This window comes from Molothrus aeneus, chromosome 2 (assembly GCF_037042795.1).
Source record: "Molothrus aeneus isolate 106 chromosome 2, BPBGC_Maene_1.0, whole genome shotgun sequence".
Taxonomy (NCBI): domain Eukaryota; kingdom Metazoa; phylum Chordata; class Aves; order Passeriformes; family Icteridae; genus Molothrus; species Molothrus aeneus.
The window spans coordinates 67,823,934-67,841,941 of record NC_089647.1 but is presented as its reverse complement, the minus strand read 5'-3'; the positions used below and the strand labels follow the sequence as shown (position 1 = coordinate 67,841,941).

At 43.5% G+C, this 18,008-nt stretch overlaps 1 protein-coding gene and 1 long non-coding RNA gene across 2 annotated transcripts; one reads left to right on the top strand and one right to left on the bottom strand.

The window, feature by feature from the left end:
• Positions 1–1,423: 1,423 nt before the first annotated feature.
• LOC136553492 (uncharacterized) lies at positions 1,424–9,502 on the bottom strand. Its single transcript, XR_010783163.1, has 4 exons — positions 8,940–9,502; positions 7,117–7,844; positions 6,659–6,696; positions 1,424–5,174 (listed from the first exon to the last, which is right to left on the bottom strand). It is a non-coding gene; the product is annotated as an uncharacterized lncRNA (long non-coding RNA).
• A 220-nt stretch (positions 9,503–9,722) lies between these two features.
• On the top strand, positions 9,723–14,384 carry KCTD12 (potassium channel tetramerization domain containing 12). Its single transcript, XM_066545082.1, has one exon. It carries the CDS (start codon positions 9,959–9,961, stop codon positions 10,955–10,957), a length of 999 nt encoding a protein of 332 aa, XP_066401179.1. The 5' UTR covers positions 9,723–9,958; the 3' UTR covers positions 10,958–14,384.
• The last annotated feature ends 3,624 nt before the right edge of the window (positions 14,385–18,008 follow it).

The following is an 18,008-nucleotide window of genomic DNA, read 5'->3' as shown; positions in this document are numbered from 1 at the left end:
TACAACCTTGTATTTTCTGCTCTGAGTAAACTTAATTCTATATAGAAGAGAAATTGCTTAAATTCTACAAGAACACTCAAAATAAGGTATGGTGAATGGAACAAACCAGGTATTAGCTTAATCTGGTGTGGTCTGTAAGGTTTAAATGCCCAATAAGCTTACTGACAATACCTAGCTGAGATTAGTAAACAAAATTTTATTCTTCATAGAGGAAGAGCAATATCAGAAAAAACATTTTTGCTCAATGTATGGGGGAAAAGAAAAAGTTTGTGTAGAAGAATAAATTACATGAAGCAGGGAGAAACTACTTGGGCAGATGTTACAGTCAGTTTTACAGCATATCAGGCACTATAGTATGTATAGATGAGGTTACCTTGATGTTTCCCAACCTGTATATCAAATACATGCTGCTGGAATGTACCCAGCTCACTTCTGAAGAGCTCCTGCGGGTAGTATGATTACTCATAATAAATATAGCTTAAAATATTTTTCCTCCCTATAGCTACCAGAAGACCCTCTCCATTCCATGAATCTGCTCCTCCACTCCATCCTACTCTTGAGCCCTGTTCTGGATGCATGACTTGTAGCTAACTTGGCACTGTTGAGGTGTGCCCCCTTGTACCTGCAAAGATGCCAACTCTTAGGGTTATAGGTAAGCACCTCCTTTGCCTTCACAAGCATTTTCTTTCTACTACAAAGCAAAAAAGCCCCAAAGCAGGTGTGTTGAGCACTCAATGGGGATGATGGAAAAAAGCAACAGCACAGTAAAAGGATGAACGTAGAGGTTTCTTGGAAAAAGTAATGAGAACCTCCCCTACGAGTATGAGCCTTGCTGTGTTCAGCTGGTAGTGATCCAGACATCATCTTTGTCCACTAGAAATCAGAGAGCCACATCAGCCTTGACCTGGGGACAGAGGCTGAGAGGTTAAGAAGAGACATCACTTGGGCAGGTTACTGATGAGTATTTTCAAGTCACTCCCCTATCAAACAGGTGTGAATAACCACATTTACTGTCAGTATTATATATATCAGTATTATACGCAGTATTAAATATATGGTTATTGTACTCCCTATAAGCACTGAAGAGATGTGCCTGAGGGCTTATAAAATACAGAAATAATAATTCCATACTTCTTTTGCTTTTCCTTAGCTATATATTTAGTTTCTTCCTTTCTCTTTTTCCCTCTTAACATCCTTATACTTGGTAGTTTTAATTTTTTCCCTCTTTCAGACTGTCAGTCACAACCAGTATCTTGACTTAAAAAGAGATCTTTTCTTATTTCAGACGCCTTTTACTGTCACTATGACTGCAGGCTTTCTGCTTATCTCCTGCTCCTCAGATAAGCTTCCCCTTCACTAAGATCCATCCTATAATCTCAACCTATTTATATGTGATTTATCCTCCTTGAGATGAATAGATTTTTTCTGCTTGTTTTATTTGAAGGGATTTTATTTAAGAGACTCAGTTCTGATACAATCTAGACTCTTGGCATTCTGTTAAAAAATACAAGCATTAATGAAGAAAGCTTTCCATTTTCTGAGAAAGGCGTTTTGGCAAGAACTATACAAACACAATACTCATGAAAAATTAAAAGGTGAAAACAAATAAACAATTTGCTTTGCATGGGCATAGCACTTTCCAGGCTAGCAAAACTTTGGGGCATATACTTCTGCTGTTGTCATATTGCTGATACAGAAAAGATAATTCCTCTGCTTAGTTCATAAGCAATTAACAAATAATCTTTTTTTTTTTCAACAGCTTGCAGTATACAAAAATAAAATAGCCTCTTAAAAATCTAATTCCTATATTCTCAAGGGCTTGAAGACTCTGTAGGCTGCTGGAATTAACCGGCTGTGATTTTCTGTAAATCCAGATGTTTACTTCATTAAAAGTTCATGAAATCTAAACACACTCTTCATTTCATATATCTCTTACATGTCTCTCAAACATTTATTCTGTTGATATATTTATTTTTAGTGATAATGTATTGGCATTTACAAACATGGATCATACATAGATGATATCTTACAGGAAATCCCTACAAAGCAGAGTAGTAATTCCTCTACGTAAACACTTGCAACAGGAAAGAACATTCAGAATTTTCTAGACACATGAACTGAATTCTATTTGGGCCTCTCCAAGAGGCCAAGAGCAAAACACATGCAGTGAACTTTTCTAAGAAGGAAGACAAGCTTGTCAAACTCACTTTCAAGCAAGTAGAAGCAACCCTTAGCCTTTCTTTACAGGTAAGAAACAGATGCTTTTCATTACTTTGGGCAATAACATCTCATTAGCACAGCGCATCAGTAAGCTGGGTAACATCAGCTATGCCTGATTAAGTTGATTCCAAGTTTCTTCAAGCTTGGCTCAGTCCAAAGAAAAAAATCAGGTTGGTTTATGCAGTGGATAACAGGTAGGAGAAGTCCTGGAAACACCGCTAAGGATAAGGGCTGAAGGAAATGTGCTGGCAAACTCAATTTTGGCCCCAACAGAAGGCTGTCTGCTATCTCACCCTCTAGGCAGAGATTTTTGGCAGTTTTGGAGTGAATAATTTCCCCTGCCAAGTAACTGAAATATATTCTCTGTGACACATTATTTTACATAGCAGGTCAGGAAGGGTATCAGGGAATAGGAGCTCCAGCATCCCTTTCTGGCACAGGTTGAACAGTTGAGATACACTGCCTGCAGGAGCTAAGAGTGTGTAATTACAGCCTTCACTCACAGATGTCCTCACTGGCATGAACTCTAGTTGTAGCCATTGGTGGCATGTGCATTGGCAAGTTCTTGAGAGAATGGATATTTTCCAGGATGTCTGGAGCAGCTAAGAGCTTGTGGAGCTGCACTCACCATGTAGGAGCCTCTGAGGCCAAAGAAGGAGAAACAAGTGTGAGTATGCTAACACTGAAGGTTCTCTCTCTCTCTTTATGTCTACAGAAATAGTTTTTAATCTTCACTTCTGTGGAAGTGAATAGCAATTCTCTAATGAGATTTTATTAATTTCATTTCAGCTGTTGTTGAGAGATGATGAAATCTGGTGGAGAGACACTTCACTGAGAGGCACAGTGGAGAGCTGGAACCACCTCTACTCAGAGCATCCTTCAGGACTGGTACCCTGGGGGGACAGGAGCAAGCAGGGGACTGTGAAACACTGCACAAGCCTGGCAGGGTTTGACAGCACTAAGGTCAGTTCTGCCAGTAGGGATACAAACTTGCATCTCAGCAGAGGAGCAAACTAAACTAGTGCAAACATGTTTTTCTCAGGTAGTCAAGCAAGGTACCTAAAGTAGTAAAAAAAATAATTTACCAACTTATCTATAGTAGAGTGCTGTGAGCTTTCACTCCCTTCATACCTTTGCAGATGCTGTAAGCACCCCTGCTAAGGATTTTGATATTTCTTCTATTAAGCATAATGGGAATTTTAAATTGTTTTCAACAGAAAAAGAAGCAAAGAGAACAAAGCAGCACATTCAATGTCTGAGTCTGTTGAAATGAATGTCTGCATTTCATTTGCTTCTTTTAATCTAACTTAAAGAGTTAATGTTAGTTAAGCACAGCTTGCATTGGTACATAGTGGAAGAAAGCAAAAACAAATGCATTAATTACTGTTCACTGACCACAGTTATGATTTTGAAACATGCTCAATTAGTGAACAGTATACCTCCAAATCACAGCTAAAATTAATACAAAAATTTGAAGCACAATCACCAATGTCATTATTATTAACTATTCTACCTTTGAGGGATCACTCTGTCAAAAATAATAATTTTATCAATACATTTTAAATTCCTTTTTATAAAACACATTTTTTTTAAGAAAAAGGTGTAAGTAAGACCTGTAAATTTAAAAAGTTCCATTAAAAGGCATTTTTTCTTGGATAGAATTCCTACCCAGGAATGATACCATTCTTGTGATCAACTTCTCAGAATAGACTTAGGTACAGCCCTTAACTTGCTCCTCTGCAAATCAATGCTCTTATCTTTTGATTGTATCCAAAAGCACCAAAAAATGTGTTTTTACCCCTTTAAAACCTATCTGAAGCCTGTCCAACCCTACAGGAAGGTAGGCTGGTAAGAAGGGGGAGTAGAGGTTGCTTTTTTTATCCTAATTAGCTAGATAATGAGTTGTATTTTCCCTATTAGGAGAGCTCTTTTGCTGAATCCTCACACTGTTAAGTTCTAAGAGACAGCTTAAGGCTCTTGACTCGCACTGATGGTAATGCAGAAGATGGATGTAGTTTCCACTCATGTTTTGCAGAGGCCTGATTCTGTTTCTGTTGTTGTTGTGGTAGAAGCCAGGTCAGAATGCTATTTATTCACAGATAGGAGAATTGCTGAGAGAAGATTTGGAGACATGACTGAAATGTTTCACAGAGATACAGAAGATTACTTTCAGAGAGCCAGGGCTCACAAAAAGAACTCTGATTTAAAGCTGCTCCATAGGGGTTGTGAGTAATTTAGCATAGGAGAAAAGCCTCAGATGTTGTGCATGTAAAATACCACACCACTGCATGTTATAAAATGACACAGCTGTCCTCTGCTCCCTTGGTATTGGACAGGGCTGTAACTTCCTTATAATTAACCAAAACAGGAGATCAATTATCACATTTTCCTAGAGATCACCTGAAAAGAAGCAGCTGGGAGTATTTCCCCATTTGACATAGGGTGCACAGCCTCTTTTCCTGTGTTCTCCAAATTCAGTGATGCTCAAGACGTGTGTGGAAGGTGTCCCCTTCAGTGTTCTTGCTCACTGAGGCAGAAACCACCTGCATGTCCCCACAACATTGAGAGGGTGCTTTTTGTCTTCTAATTTTCACAAAGGTGCTTGAAGGAAATTAACACAGCTCTGACCTTCACTAATTGCTCACTTGATTACGTTTCTCAGTCACACTCTGTAGCTCTGTATCGGCCAAGGACACAGAATACACTGCTAATGTCTGTCCTCCCTCTCTCCCTCCCTCTTCTCCACACTCTGCACTGCATTGCCCTCCCAAAATTATCCAAAGAAATGTCTGCAGCACCCTGGTAGGAGGAAAGTGCATGAGCCCTTGATGACTTTCTGAGGTCCCTTACAGCCTCTGTTATTCTGGCTCTTCAACATCTTTCATGCTTGAATGTGCAGATTTCCACAGCAGCTGGATTTCCTAGGACATGCAGTTCCAGCTAAATGCATCTAGCTGTAAATGCAAACACAGACAAAACAATTTCTATGAACAGATATTGTCAGATGTAACTTGACAGGTAACATTCATTACAATTCACATGAAATATTGAAGTGTATGAATGTATACGTTTGTGTTCAACTATATACAGCCTGTGAAACTGAGTTTGCAGAGAGAGGCAGCCTCTCTTTAGAAGGAGTTGAATTCTTCTTCTGTCATTGGGTGGAATAATGCATAATTCAAGTTTTTGGAGATATTACTTGGTATCACTTGAGCATAATGCCGAGGCTGATAAGGTCACTCTGAACAATGACTCAGAAATGGGAAAGGTTTCAGCCTAATAGCCATCCATTGACTGTCAAAGTCAAACCTGTGGAACTGCACACATTTTAGAGAGCATGTAAGTCCCAAAAAAGCAAAGGATTTCTGACTCTTAGGCAATATGCTCTGCTGTGGGACTACTAGACTCTTTTTCTTGCACTGTCTTAACAAGACTGTGAAGCTTGAATGAGCATATTTGAACCTCCAATTCAGTTTAGATCATTAACTCCTTTTGATGATTTTATGCAGAAGGCTAAATATTTCACTGAACTCAGTATTAAAATTCAAACAATGCAGTCATATGTAATTAGGTATTTTCTAAGCAATATTATACCTCTTCACACAGCAAAGACTGCTAGAAGAAATAATACACCAATTTCTGTTCAGAACAGGGATAAAATATGCTCTTGCCCAACTAAGTTTCTCACGAAGAAGCTGAATACATAATAATTTACATCTACCGAAAAAGTATCGTTTTCTCTTTATCTGCCTTGGGTCATGCTGGCAATACTTTGGAGCCCTTTGTATTTCTTAATAGCAATGTGGATTTACTGCCACTAGGTGTTACCCTTCCTCCATTTGTGAAGAAAACTGCCCTCCCTGAATAAACCTGGCTCATCCGTGGGTGTACCGCCCAAAATGCAAAACAGGGGCCCATCGCGATGGAAGTATCTTTGTAAACACGGAAACAACAAAAGCTTCCCCCGCAAAACCCCCCACAAACAAACAAAAGTCACCCCCCCCCGCCAATCCACTAAACTAATCCCCCCAAACCGACGTAAACGTCTCAAAATATTAAAAGAAGAAAAACTGTTGTATCCTGACAGGTTAAGACAGTGTCCCTGTAGCTAGTTCTGGTCAGCAGCTAATAGCAAACACTGAAATGTGACTGTCTTACCTGTAAGAGCTACTGCCCAGAAATGTCCCAACACTGCACAGTCAGAGATTTTCAACTCCATGTTTATTGTCATAAAGCCTTGTCTGTTCACTAGACCATATTTAATATTTACCAGCCTTTATGGGGGCTGTATGCCTTACAGGAGGCATTCTGTGGCAGCCTTTAATGTTACATGTACCAATATTTCACTGTCTCCCACACAAAACAAGAATAAACCACTACGACTGTGTTACGCAACCCAATGACTGACACATAAGTAAAAAATTGTTGATATATTTACCCATTGTAATACCCACAGACGAGGTCCAATCCTCCTCACTGAGACAAATGTTGCCAAATGAAAAGAGATGGGAAATGGAGAAGAAATTAGATGAACATATTGTGAAAAGAGGAAAAATTTGTTGACGAAAGAAGTCACAATAACCAGGCAAGGCATAAAGCAGCAGTGAGATGCCCACAGAATATCATTTCTCTGAAGAGACGTAGCTTCAAAACAGTTATTTCAGTGCTGGGCATGTTTTTAAGCTCAGAAAATGACATCTATCTCAGAGACAAACACTGCAAGCTGGGTCTTTGCCCAGGGCTGTTGAACAGGCTGTATGAACAGTGTCTTGAGAAGGCTCCTTGCTCCCTTTTAGAAGGGGAGGCTGGAGTCAGCTTCACATTGACAGAGAGAACAAGCAGTGGGATGGACTGGTTTGTGCCCTCAAAAAAAACCTGGGACAGTGGGCCAAATACCTTATTGTGTCAGCTGTGCTCCTCCCAACCCCTTTGATGTGCATGGCTTTGGACATCTCAGGGTGCTGCACAGCAGCAGGTGGGTCCTCGTCACCTGATCTCCCACGAGACAGAAGGCAGGCAGAGGAGCTCTGAGGAGCCAGTGGCTGCAGCAGCAGCATAACTTACTCATCTCTGAAGCTTCTGAAAAAATGCACTGGAAGAATCCATTAAGCTCAGGTCTTATCAAGTCTGGTCTCAAATCTAACAAAGCTCAAGACAAACAGAGTCAAGTCTAATGAATATGTTAGTGTTTTTTTTTTTTTTCCTTAACCTGCATTGATACTCACCTAATGCCAGAAAAATGAAATTATTTTAATTAACAGATGAATTAAAGATCCCATTTTTTAAATATGGGCTAAGACTCACCTGCTGGTAAGGTACAAAATCTTCCACTGCAAGTTCTGCTATGAATAAGCGCCTGCTCAGGCATTATATGATCTCATCCTCTGGGTGCACAGTTTAATCACAGTGCTCTCAATAGAGAGCCCACACTAGGGAAGTGGAGTTTAAAATACGAATCTGTGGGAGGCTCTTGAGGTGGCTTCTTGCTAAGTATGGCCGGGAGCAGGGTGATGTGGGGGGAGATGCCACATTAAGAGACCAAGAGATAAAAGCAACTCCATAAAACTGTCACCAGCAAACCACCACGTGAAAATTTCATGTGCTTTTACTCTGGCGAATTGCCCCTGAAATAGTATACAGAAAGAAAACAAAAATTCTGTGTGTGGCAGTACATGTCATGTTATTTCCCCCCTTTTTTTCCTCCAGCAACAAACTCAGGTGTTTAAATGGGTGGCAAAACAACTTAATTCAAGATTATTTAATTTCCTCCCTCATCTTTCAGAACTGTTTTAACCTCTCTTCTACTTCTCTCAAAAAAAAACCCAAACAAAAAATGAACAACCAAAACAAAAACCTAAACGAAACCAAACAAAAAAAAAAAAAAAAGAAAAAAAGAAAATAGAAACAAGCTCTTGTAACAAAATGTCAGCAAAGCGTCAGATTAACCTACTTTGCCATTCCACTCCCACAAATGAAAATACTTGGTCAAAACCATGGTAACTGGATTTCCAACATGGAAAAACTAGTGGTCCACATCTTTCTAACCATATTCTTAGTCTTGTTCAGATGAAACTCCTGTAAATTCTGAGTGTCCACTCTCCCCAGACCACAGTATCTCCCTGTCAGCTCTCCCCTGACACATTATTTTTACCACCCATTCCCTTTTCAAAACTTCTGTTTCTCAACTCCCCCTCTTCTTCCTCTTCTTCTCTTGGGCAAACTTATCTTGCTTTTCGAGAACTAACTTGCCTTTCCTTCCTTTCCCACTTCTCACTTTTTGAAGGGCTTCTAGCCCCTGCCTCTGCATCTTTTGATTTCTACTTCACCGACCACTGCAATGGGGCACTTGCAGCAGGGTAGTTTGGAGAGGGCTTCGCTCCCCCCTACGAAAGAGAGCACTGACCATTGTCTTCACACTCGTCGGACATTCCTGTCCTCCGAGCTGTTCTCTCGAGGAAGAAAGCACGCGTGAACTCCCACTGGAGAGCAGCTGAATGCATCGAGGCAGCAGCTCTTTACCGCTGCTTGCAGAGAGACACAGAAGCGTAGATTAAATTCAAGCAAAAGCCTGAAACAAATGCTTTCTACCAACGCATGTTAAATAGGTGCTTATGCTTCACGCAGATCCCGATGTACCTAATTAATCCTAATTAAATCTGAGCTGTAAGGGCACCTAAATACACAAATATGCACGCAGACACGAGGAGCCCGGCTCTCACGGTTGAAGTGCTGCTTGTCAGGCACCTGGAGGGGACCCCATCGGCGCCGAGGTGTCCCTCGCCGCCGGGGCATCCCTGGGACGGCGCTCCCGGCGCCTCCCAACGGTGCGGTCCGTGCGTCTCCCTCCGGGAATGAGGATCGGCGCGGGGTTTTATGGAGTCCTTCATGGGGGTGTCTCGCAAGCCCGAAACAGGCCGGGGAGCCGCGGGAGGAGAGAGCGGGCAGCACCGCAGGCTCGCGTTTTCTCCTGCGAAGGCGACAGGAGGGAGGGGACACAGTTATCTCTCCGGGTTTCTCATTTGGAGAGGGTTGGGACAAGACTTAGGAGGATTAGCAGGGCTGCAGCACAGCGCCTTCGGGGGAGCAGCAGCGTCCCGCCGCTTGCCCGCTCCTGCACTTCGGGGCAAACAGAGGGCTTTTCCTGCCTGCGGAAAACGAGACGCCTCGGAGAAGCCGAGGAGCGAGCCGGAGCCTAGCTCAGGGGCACAGAGGGAGGCAGGGAGAGAGGGGGGACCCCCAAGGTTTTACCCCCGCCGGACACGCACCGCGGTGCTCGCCCACGGCGACGGGAGCCCGGCGGGCGCGCACCGGGCGGGGAGAGGCTCCCCATCGCAACCGGGGAAGGAGGGGGGGGGACGGGGGACGGACGACGACGGGGGACCCTGCGTCAGTGCAGGGCCGTCCCCTTCTCCTCCCCGTGCGCTCGGCTCTGCCTCCCGCCAGCCTCCCACGCCTCCCGCGAGGTGCGGCCGCGCTACATAAACACGGCCCTGCCGCCGGAGCCGGGGCTCTCCGTTCGCAGCCCGACGGAGGAGTTTGTCCGGCAGCGGGCAGAGGCGCGGCCGCGGGGAGCGCAGCGGCAGCGCGGCTCCGGCGCCAGACGGGGCGGGAGGCTGCGGCGGGCAGCAGCAGCGGAGGGCTGCGCGCTCCCCCGAGGGCGGCGGCCCTGCCGTAGCCCAGGCGGCCGGAGGAAGAGGAGGAGGAGGAAGGGCGTGGGCTCCGGCGGGCTCGCTCCGGTATGGCCCTGGCGGACAGCGCCCGCGGGCTGCCCAACGGCGGCGGCGTGTCGCCCGCGGCGGGGAGCGGGGCGCCGGGCAGCGGGGCGGCCGCGGCGGCGACGGGCGGCTGGGCTTCCTTCCCGGAGATCGTGGAGCTGAACGTGGGCGGGCAGGTGTACGTGACGCGGCGCTGCACCGTGGTCTCGGTGCGCGACTCGCTGCTCTGGCGCATGTTCTCGCAGCAGCAGCCCAGCGAGCTGCCCCGGGACAGCAAGGGTCGCTTCTTCCTCGACCGCGACGGCTTCCTCTTCCGCTACATCCTGGACTACCTGCGGGACCTGCAGCTGGTGCTGCCCGAGCACTTCCCCGAGCGCAGCCGCCTCCAGCGGGAGGCTGAGTACTTCCAGCTGCCCGACCTGGCTCGGCGCCTGGCGCAGACTCGGGCGGTCGCCGCCCGCCCCGCCGTCCTGCACCGCGACGGCTCCATCTGCGCCGAGGAGCCGCCGCCGCCGCTGCTCGGATACCTGGAGGCCGAGCCGCTGGAAGGCGGCGGCGGGGCCGTGGCGTCCGCCCCGTCGCCCACGGCCAGCCGCAGCCCCTCGGGCGGGCCGCTGCTCACACCCTCGCAGTCGCTGGACGGGGCGGGCGGGCGGCGCTCGGGCTACATCACCATCGGCTACCGGGGCTCCTACACCATCGGGCGGGAGGCGCAGGCCGATGCCAAATTCCGGCGGGTGGCCCGCATCACCGTCTGCGGCAAGACGGCCCTGGCCAAAGAGGTCTTCGGGGAGACCTTGAACGAGAGCCGCGACCCCGACCGCCCTCCTGAGCGCTACACCGCCCGCTACTACCTCAAGTTCAACTTCCTCGAGCAAGCCTTCGACCGGCTCTCCGAGGCCGGCTTCCGCATGGCCGCCTGCTCCTCCACCGGCACCTGCGCCTTCGCTCCCGAGCAGGGCGGTCCCGCCGATGACAAGATCTGGACCAGCTACACCGAGTACGTTTTCTGCCGGGACTGAGCATCCGCCCCGCCCGTGGCGTGGGGACAAGACAGCCGGCCCTGCACACCCTCGCACCTACGGTCCCCTCGCATCCCGAAGGAAGGAGGATGTGAAGCGGGGCTGTGTCTCCCTGTGCTTTTCTCACCCCGGTTTCTGCCTCCACGCACAAGGCGGGCCAGCCCCGGCGCAGCCCCCACCCCTCTTGCAGCACCTCCTGACGGCCCCGGGGCAGGAGGTCACCGTGTTGTGCCTCGGCTGTCGTGTCCCTGCTTGGCCATGTCCTGGCTCCCACCTTCACCCTCCCTCCTGCATCTCCCAGTAGCTGTGTTGGTAGCAAGGGAGGAGAGAAATATTGGGAGTAGACAAATGCCAGTCCCACAAAAGCATGCATGTGCACCCAGTCTTTGTCCCTCTCCCCACTCAGAGCTGAGGTACAGCTCTGGCAGGGTGGAGTGTTTTAAAAATCATCCAGGCAGGGACTGAGAAACTTTGAAGTTGCTTTGAGCAACTTCTGTTGAAGATGGCATGACAAATGCCTGTCTCTTCCCATCCCAATACCCTTATGAGGGAGTTTGCCTTGGTGAGCAGACCCCAAATTGTCCATTTTTAACTCCTCCCTTCCCCACCCATCAAAGCGATGCCTGTCTGTGAAGGACTGTCACATAGAAAGGAAGCCTGACTGTGAGGGGTTTGCACTGGCTCATACTTTATCTGTTGAGCAATTTTGCAGGAGGCGTGCATGTGGCCCTTCACAAGTGGTTGCTCCCATCTCCCCTCTTTGTTCCCCATGTCTCTGAAAAGCTGGACCAGGGCCTGCACAGCGAGCACGTAAGGCTGATGTGAAAGGACAGATTTGCTGGATAACCAACCATTTGAACTATGAAGTGTCCTCAGATACATGTGTTTATTCCCTTGAGAGGTAAAACAAAGACACTTTGAAAAATTAAAGTGCTTGTGAATTGTAACTTCCATGGGTGGTCTGAAGTCCTTATAATTCTCTTGAAGTTACTGTCTCTAATATGGACAGAAATCTCAATGTGTATTTCCTTAAACACCCTCAAAACTATGGGAGTGAGGAGAAGCCAGGCTTGCCTGAGTAAATAGGGCCTGGGTCCTGGGAAGCTGAAATCATGTACATTGAATTAGTGCAAGATGTACATTATAACTGTCATCAAGAGCACCCTTGTTACTTTTTGTCATGTTACTGCTGTAAAACTCTGAAGCCAGCAGATGACAAAAATCACGTTTTAAAGAGTCATTTCCTTAGTTTTCATAGCAGTATTATCTGGGCACTGACACTGTACCTCTTCCTAGACAAACTTAGTGCTTCTTAGAAAGGATTGAGCCCTGTCCTCAGAAAAACAAGGATGATGCCAACTTTCTTCAGGGGAAATTACTTCTGAGCTGTATTTTGTTACTGCTGAGTAACAGTCTTTCCCAGAGGAGGCAGTCAGAGTCTGCATTGGAACAGATGAACTGAACCGCAGGTTTTACAGAGATTCAGCAGCTCTTTCTAATAAATTTCTTGAAGTCTGGAGTATAAAAGCACTTCCCTTTAAAAACCTAAACTTGATTTAAGAATGTGTATAGCCTGTTCAGACCGTGACAAAAAATATCCTAAATATACCTGAAGCGTTGTAGAATTTAGCAGTACATATTAAAGGCTTGAAGTTATGTTTTTAAAACTCTTGAACAATAATTCGAGTTCTAGCTAGTTCTAGGTCTAACTCCAAATTTAGAAATACTGCTGGCACCTGTATTCTAACCAAAGAATTTCACAGTAGGGCTTTTTTAAAAAACCCAAATTCCTTTGGAAACAGCTATAGCTACATTTCTATTGAGTTTCAGTGCTCAGTCTCTGTTCACTTGGTCTTTCATTAAGTGCATGCACAGCTACATACAACTGAAAATAATTTGCATCACCACGGCTTCTTTTTTCTAATATTAGCAAGGTTGTATATCAACGTGATTGAAGATGTGCATATGAAAGTGCTGGATACTGTCCATTTGTAGATAGTTGTACTATGGAGTATTTTTAAAAGGATAGAAATGTAAACCTGCCAAACTAGATGAGCAATAAGATACAGTGAGAGGCCAATACACCTGAGGATGGAATGAAGTCTGTTTGTCCTATGCCTTACTCTGAGATGACTTCTTTGTGCTTAACTTTCACCACAAGTGAAAAGACATTGATCTCCACAGCTACTAGGTCTTTACAGTGCCCTTCTCGAGAGTAATGACCGTCTTTTTCTAGTTTCTGTTAAGTAACTCTGAAGTATGTTTTTTAAGATTTTGTATAAAATCAGTTTTCAGTAAAGTGTTCAAATTTGCTCTAGATAGCTTTCTTTTTTTAAAAATCTGCTAGCTTACTAAATCCATCATAGGAGCTATGTATAGGGGCAGTTTTAAATTGACCTTGTGATTTAGTGTACATATATATACAGTATATAAACATTTTACAGTAATCATTTAGTTTTTTTAACAATTTTAGTGCTACAGGATTTCATAATGTATCTAGCTGAGCATTTTCACATTATGTTATGTACATAACATGGTAATGTTTTACTGGTTTCTTATACCTGTTTCAATGGAAAAAACTGAATATGAGTATCATCAGCTTGTAGAACTGAAATTGATGACATATTTGCTTGAATGTGAATCTTCTAGGTGGCTGAATGCATCTCTAACAAAGATTGCCTGTCTTTTGATTAATTGTTGCCTATACCCTTTCCTGGCAGACAACCCAGTAATTTTCACTTTTTGTGTAAAAATTGATGTAATATAAACAGGATTTTTTTCCTAGTCTTTGTGCTAAAAATTTTAAGTGTTATTAGTCTTAAGAAATGGGCCTTTAAATTACTGATAACTCATTATCAGTATCGTCAGCAGGCTTAAAATGATGGTGCCATAAATATAACAGTCATTTGATGCTTTGCCACAGAAGATGACACTTTTCTGAACCATTACTTAGTAATGGCAGTAAACTTTTTAAAAGGAAAAATGCTCAAGGCAAATTCAATGAGTTTTACTTGTCTGTTCTATTGAGAGCTTGAAGAATGGATAAACACAACGACTCTGCTGACTTGTTGACATGAAAACATACAAAAATATAAAGGCACAATACTGGAGTCCTGTCTACGTTTTGTAGCTGTTGTTGTTCACAGTTCATGTACTTATGGATGAATGCAGTAGCATTTACAAGTGCTATTAAAAAATCCACAAGGGCAGTCTTTCTTTTAATTAGAAGTTAAGGCAGTTAGGTCTTTTCAGTGATGCATATCATGAAAGGTGATTTTGCATATGTTTGATAGGATGTTTATATTTTTATACATGTAGATAATGAGCCACTTATTCATTCTTATTTTCACATGTATAGCATTGAAAATAAAGATCCTCCTAGGACAAAGTTGCATACCAAATTAAATTTTTGTTCTTTAAATATTAACTCAGTTGTGTGGTTTATGCTGTCCTTTTTATTCTCTCTGCAGATGTTGTTAGCTTTGTTCTCACACAGTATCATATTTGTAACTTCAGCAAAGACTCCAAACTAATGTGTTAAGCAGAAACACAGAGAAAATTATGTATACAGAGACCTCTAGTAACACCCATGGCAAGATAAACAGAAATGCATAGTACTCAGACTGCATCATTTCCTTTTAAGCATCACAGAGAATTTTTGTAGTACTGGTAAGTCAGTCCTCAGGAAGAAATAGTGATTGAACAGCTTAATTTGAATAGCATTGAGGAATTGTTGAAGTCAAATGTTGATGTTTTTTATGAAGCTAGAGAATAATAACATGGGATACAGTGCTCATTTAATGAAAGAAACATTAATACCTAAGGTAATACATGATCTGAGAGAATTGCATCTAGAATTTTTAATTAGCTGCCCTGTGGTATCTAGCAAACTCTTCTAAACTTGTGGTCAGCTTCATAGAAAATTAGTAGTGATTTTTTAGTATAATCCACATGTGAAGTGCCTGTACATTTAATAGTTCTTTCTTGGGTATCATGGTTATACTACAAAGGAACCAGCTGAAGGAAGTTTAATCAACTGTTTAATTTGACAGCTTGATAGTATTTGAGTGCTTTGTTATCATGCAATAATGTAAGAAAGGAGGTCATTCTATGAGCAACAAAACTTTGTGTCTGAAGGCCCCATTTTCTTTGTCTTACTCCTTCTGCTCATCCCTGCCAATTTTATTCAATTTCTACTTGAAAAAGGAGGCACATTCCTTGACAGAGCCACCTTCTGCTAGGCTGAAGGTTACGGCTGAATTTTGGCTTTGTACCCCCATGAACTACGGATTTTCTTCTTCCTTTCCCTTTCCCCACCATCAGTATTCATAAAATTTGTAAGAATGTAACAGCTGTGAGGTTTTTCAGTTCTTTTGATAGTGTTTAAATTACCCATCAACTCAGAAGTTAAGTGGGACAGATATCCACCCAAATGGACAATGCAAATGCCACGAGCCTTATTTCAGTAGGAAACAAGGCTGACAGAATAGTGTGATTTATACCTGCCACTCTGAGTGTACTAAATCCCTATAGAGTGAGAAGGCAGGCGGTCACTCTTACTTTTGCAGGTCTGGACAGCCAGTCAAACTAATGGGTATGCTAGAATGTCTTAAAAATACTTAGACTCCTAATTTCTGCAGCATTTCCAAGGCTGAATCAAACGTGAGCAGGAAAACATTTTCTGAAGATTTGATTTGCCTCAGGGCAGGGTTGTTTTTTGTTCTTTTCTTTTTTTGTAAAAAACCCTTCAGTAGAGTTTTCAATGAAATATTAGCACTAATGTGTTATTTATTTAGAAAGTACTTAGTTTTATGAAACCGAATGCTAATTTTGTTTTTCATTAAAATGAGCGGCATGTGTTTTTCCCCTGCTGCTAAACAAAACTCCTGTGTATGACTGCTGAAGTAGTAATGCCACCATTGCAAATAGTCTGTTGGAAATATGCAGCACAACTGCTGTGACAGCCAAAACCATAGCTGGTCAAATTATCACATTTCTTTGCATTCTACTCTCCACTGTGCTCAAACTGGAATAAAATTAAGCTGTGTTACATGCTTCTTGCTCTGCAAGTTTTTTAACACACACTATGGAGCTTCTGATACTTCTGTCAAAGTTGTGGGCAACTGTGAGTCAGGGATTTGAAGTAGGTCTGTTTCCTTGTGAGGAAATAAAGGCTAGGAAATATTCTTGCACAATTGTGAGCAGCTTCAAGTAATTTGGGAAAAATTCTTGGTATCACAGGAAATTAAAGATAAACCCAAGTAATACACTCACACATTACACCCATCATGCAAACCCAACCTGCCCTGGAAAGCTAAAGTCCTTGATGACATTTGCTTGCTCTAGGTTTTATTTTGTATCATCTGGATGAAGGAAATTATTTTGTTTTTCTCCTTCAAAAAAGCTCAGTGTTTAGCAGCTGGGAAATGACAATGTTAGCGGTACACCTTGCTGTGAGTTAACATTTCATCATCCTTTTTGTTCCAACATAATGCAAAAGGTAGAGAAGTTCACATGGGAGCATATAGGAATCACAGAATCATGGAATCACTAGGATTAGGCTTAGTTCCATGTAGCCTCTGACTTGCCTTTAGCAGCTTAACAACTTTCTCAACCTGGCACTTAAGTAAGTGTGGATTCATTGAAGTTCAGCCAAAGAAGTTGAGACCAGAATATCTAGATTGTGATGATGACAAAAACAGGTCCATTGATAAAGACCATGTGATCTATGTTTTTAATTTGTAATTTTGAGGTAAAAACAGAGCCTTGGTTAATTTGTTAAGGAGCAGGCTGTTATTAAAAATAAAATAAAATGAGGGAAAAATCCTCCAGTCCTCTCCCACATTCTTGAGGAGGGAATGCAGTGCTGGTGTGATGAGAACAACTTATCTTTTTGATTTCAGAGATAACTGGAATAACCCACAATGTTGCCATCTCAATTCTGTCTGTTTTTCTGGTCTTGGCTGAACTTTAAGGTCACACCCACCCTTAATAAGTGGTCCTTTAGAAAAGCATATATTCATAACTGTGTAAACTTCCAGTTCCATAAATTTGGATAGAGTTTGGTTTTGACTCATATTTTCCAAATAGCTTAGTGACAATCTTTGTCCTCATATTACAGCAAAGTCTGTGATTATTAGAAGCCTGAAGTTAAAGTTTTTCCCTTTAAAAGGGCAGAAAAGGGCAGAGACTGTACCAAGAATGACATTTTTTTTTTTGGAAAGCATACAAACGGTGCACTTTTCCCTCCAAATCTGTAGTCTTGTACAAACACTCTTAATTTTTCCCCACCTTGTAAAATTCACTTCCACGTCTTCCTATGGCTGACAGCTCAAGGTGTGAATATTTCCGAAAGCTGGAAGTACCAGGAGGTCTTGCAGTGATTCCCAATTGTTCCATAGCAATCCCTTCCTGCTGTGGTCCCTTGTGCAGTCAGAACAAGCTGGGTGGGCAGCTGAGTCCCAGGATTACCCAGTGGCCCTGACCACAGCTTCTCCTTGTGCCTCACTTCCTTCCTGGCCACAACCAAGGTAGCACAGCACTCCCTGTGCCAGCACGGTCCTGCTGCTGGTGCCTTGTGTGAATAAAGGGGCAGCATTTGTATTCTGGTGCACTCCATGCAGCCCAGCAGCCACAAATTGGCACTTCTTCTCCAGGAGATTTCTGACCCACTTATTTCCAGGGTTTGCTTTCACAGTCTGCACTTTATCTGCCGTCTCGAGGTATGGTTGGAATATGGGAAAGGTTCAGCTGTTTACAGTAGTCTGTCTAACAGCTTATCTGGCATGGCACTAAAGGGACAATGAGGACAACTCACTTAAAAAGAATTTTATAGTTCTTTAAAATTTTATGGCCTAAATAAACCATGGAAAGTGCTGCATAAACTATAATAACACTGGGTAAAGGCACCTTTTCTGTTTAAGATGAGAATGATAACTTAATCAGTTTTGCTGAAGCACTAGCATATTTATCCTCTTGGACTTTTTTTTATCATTCTAGAGGCTGAAGAGCACTCACCTGCAGGTAACTGGGCCAAACAGTCCAATTCCTT

Excerpts from the sequence above, each read along its gene's own strand:
- KCTD12 (XM_066545082.1), top strand. The coding sequence starts at position 9,959 with ATGGCCCTGGCGGACAGCGCCCGCGGGCTGCCCAACGGCGGCGGCGTG.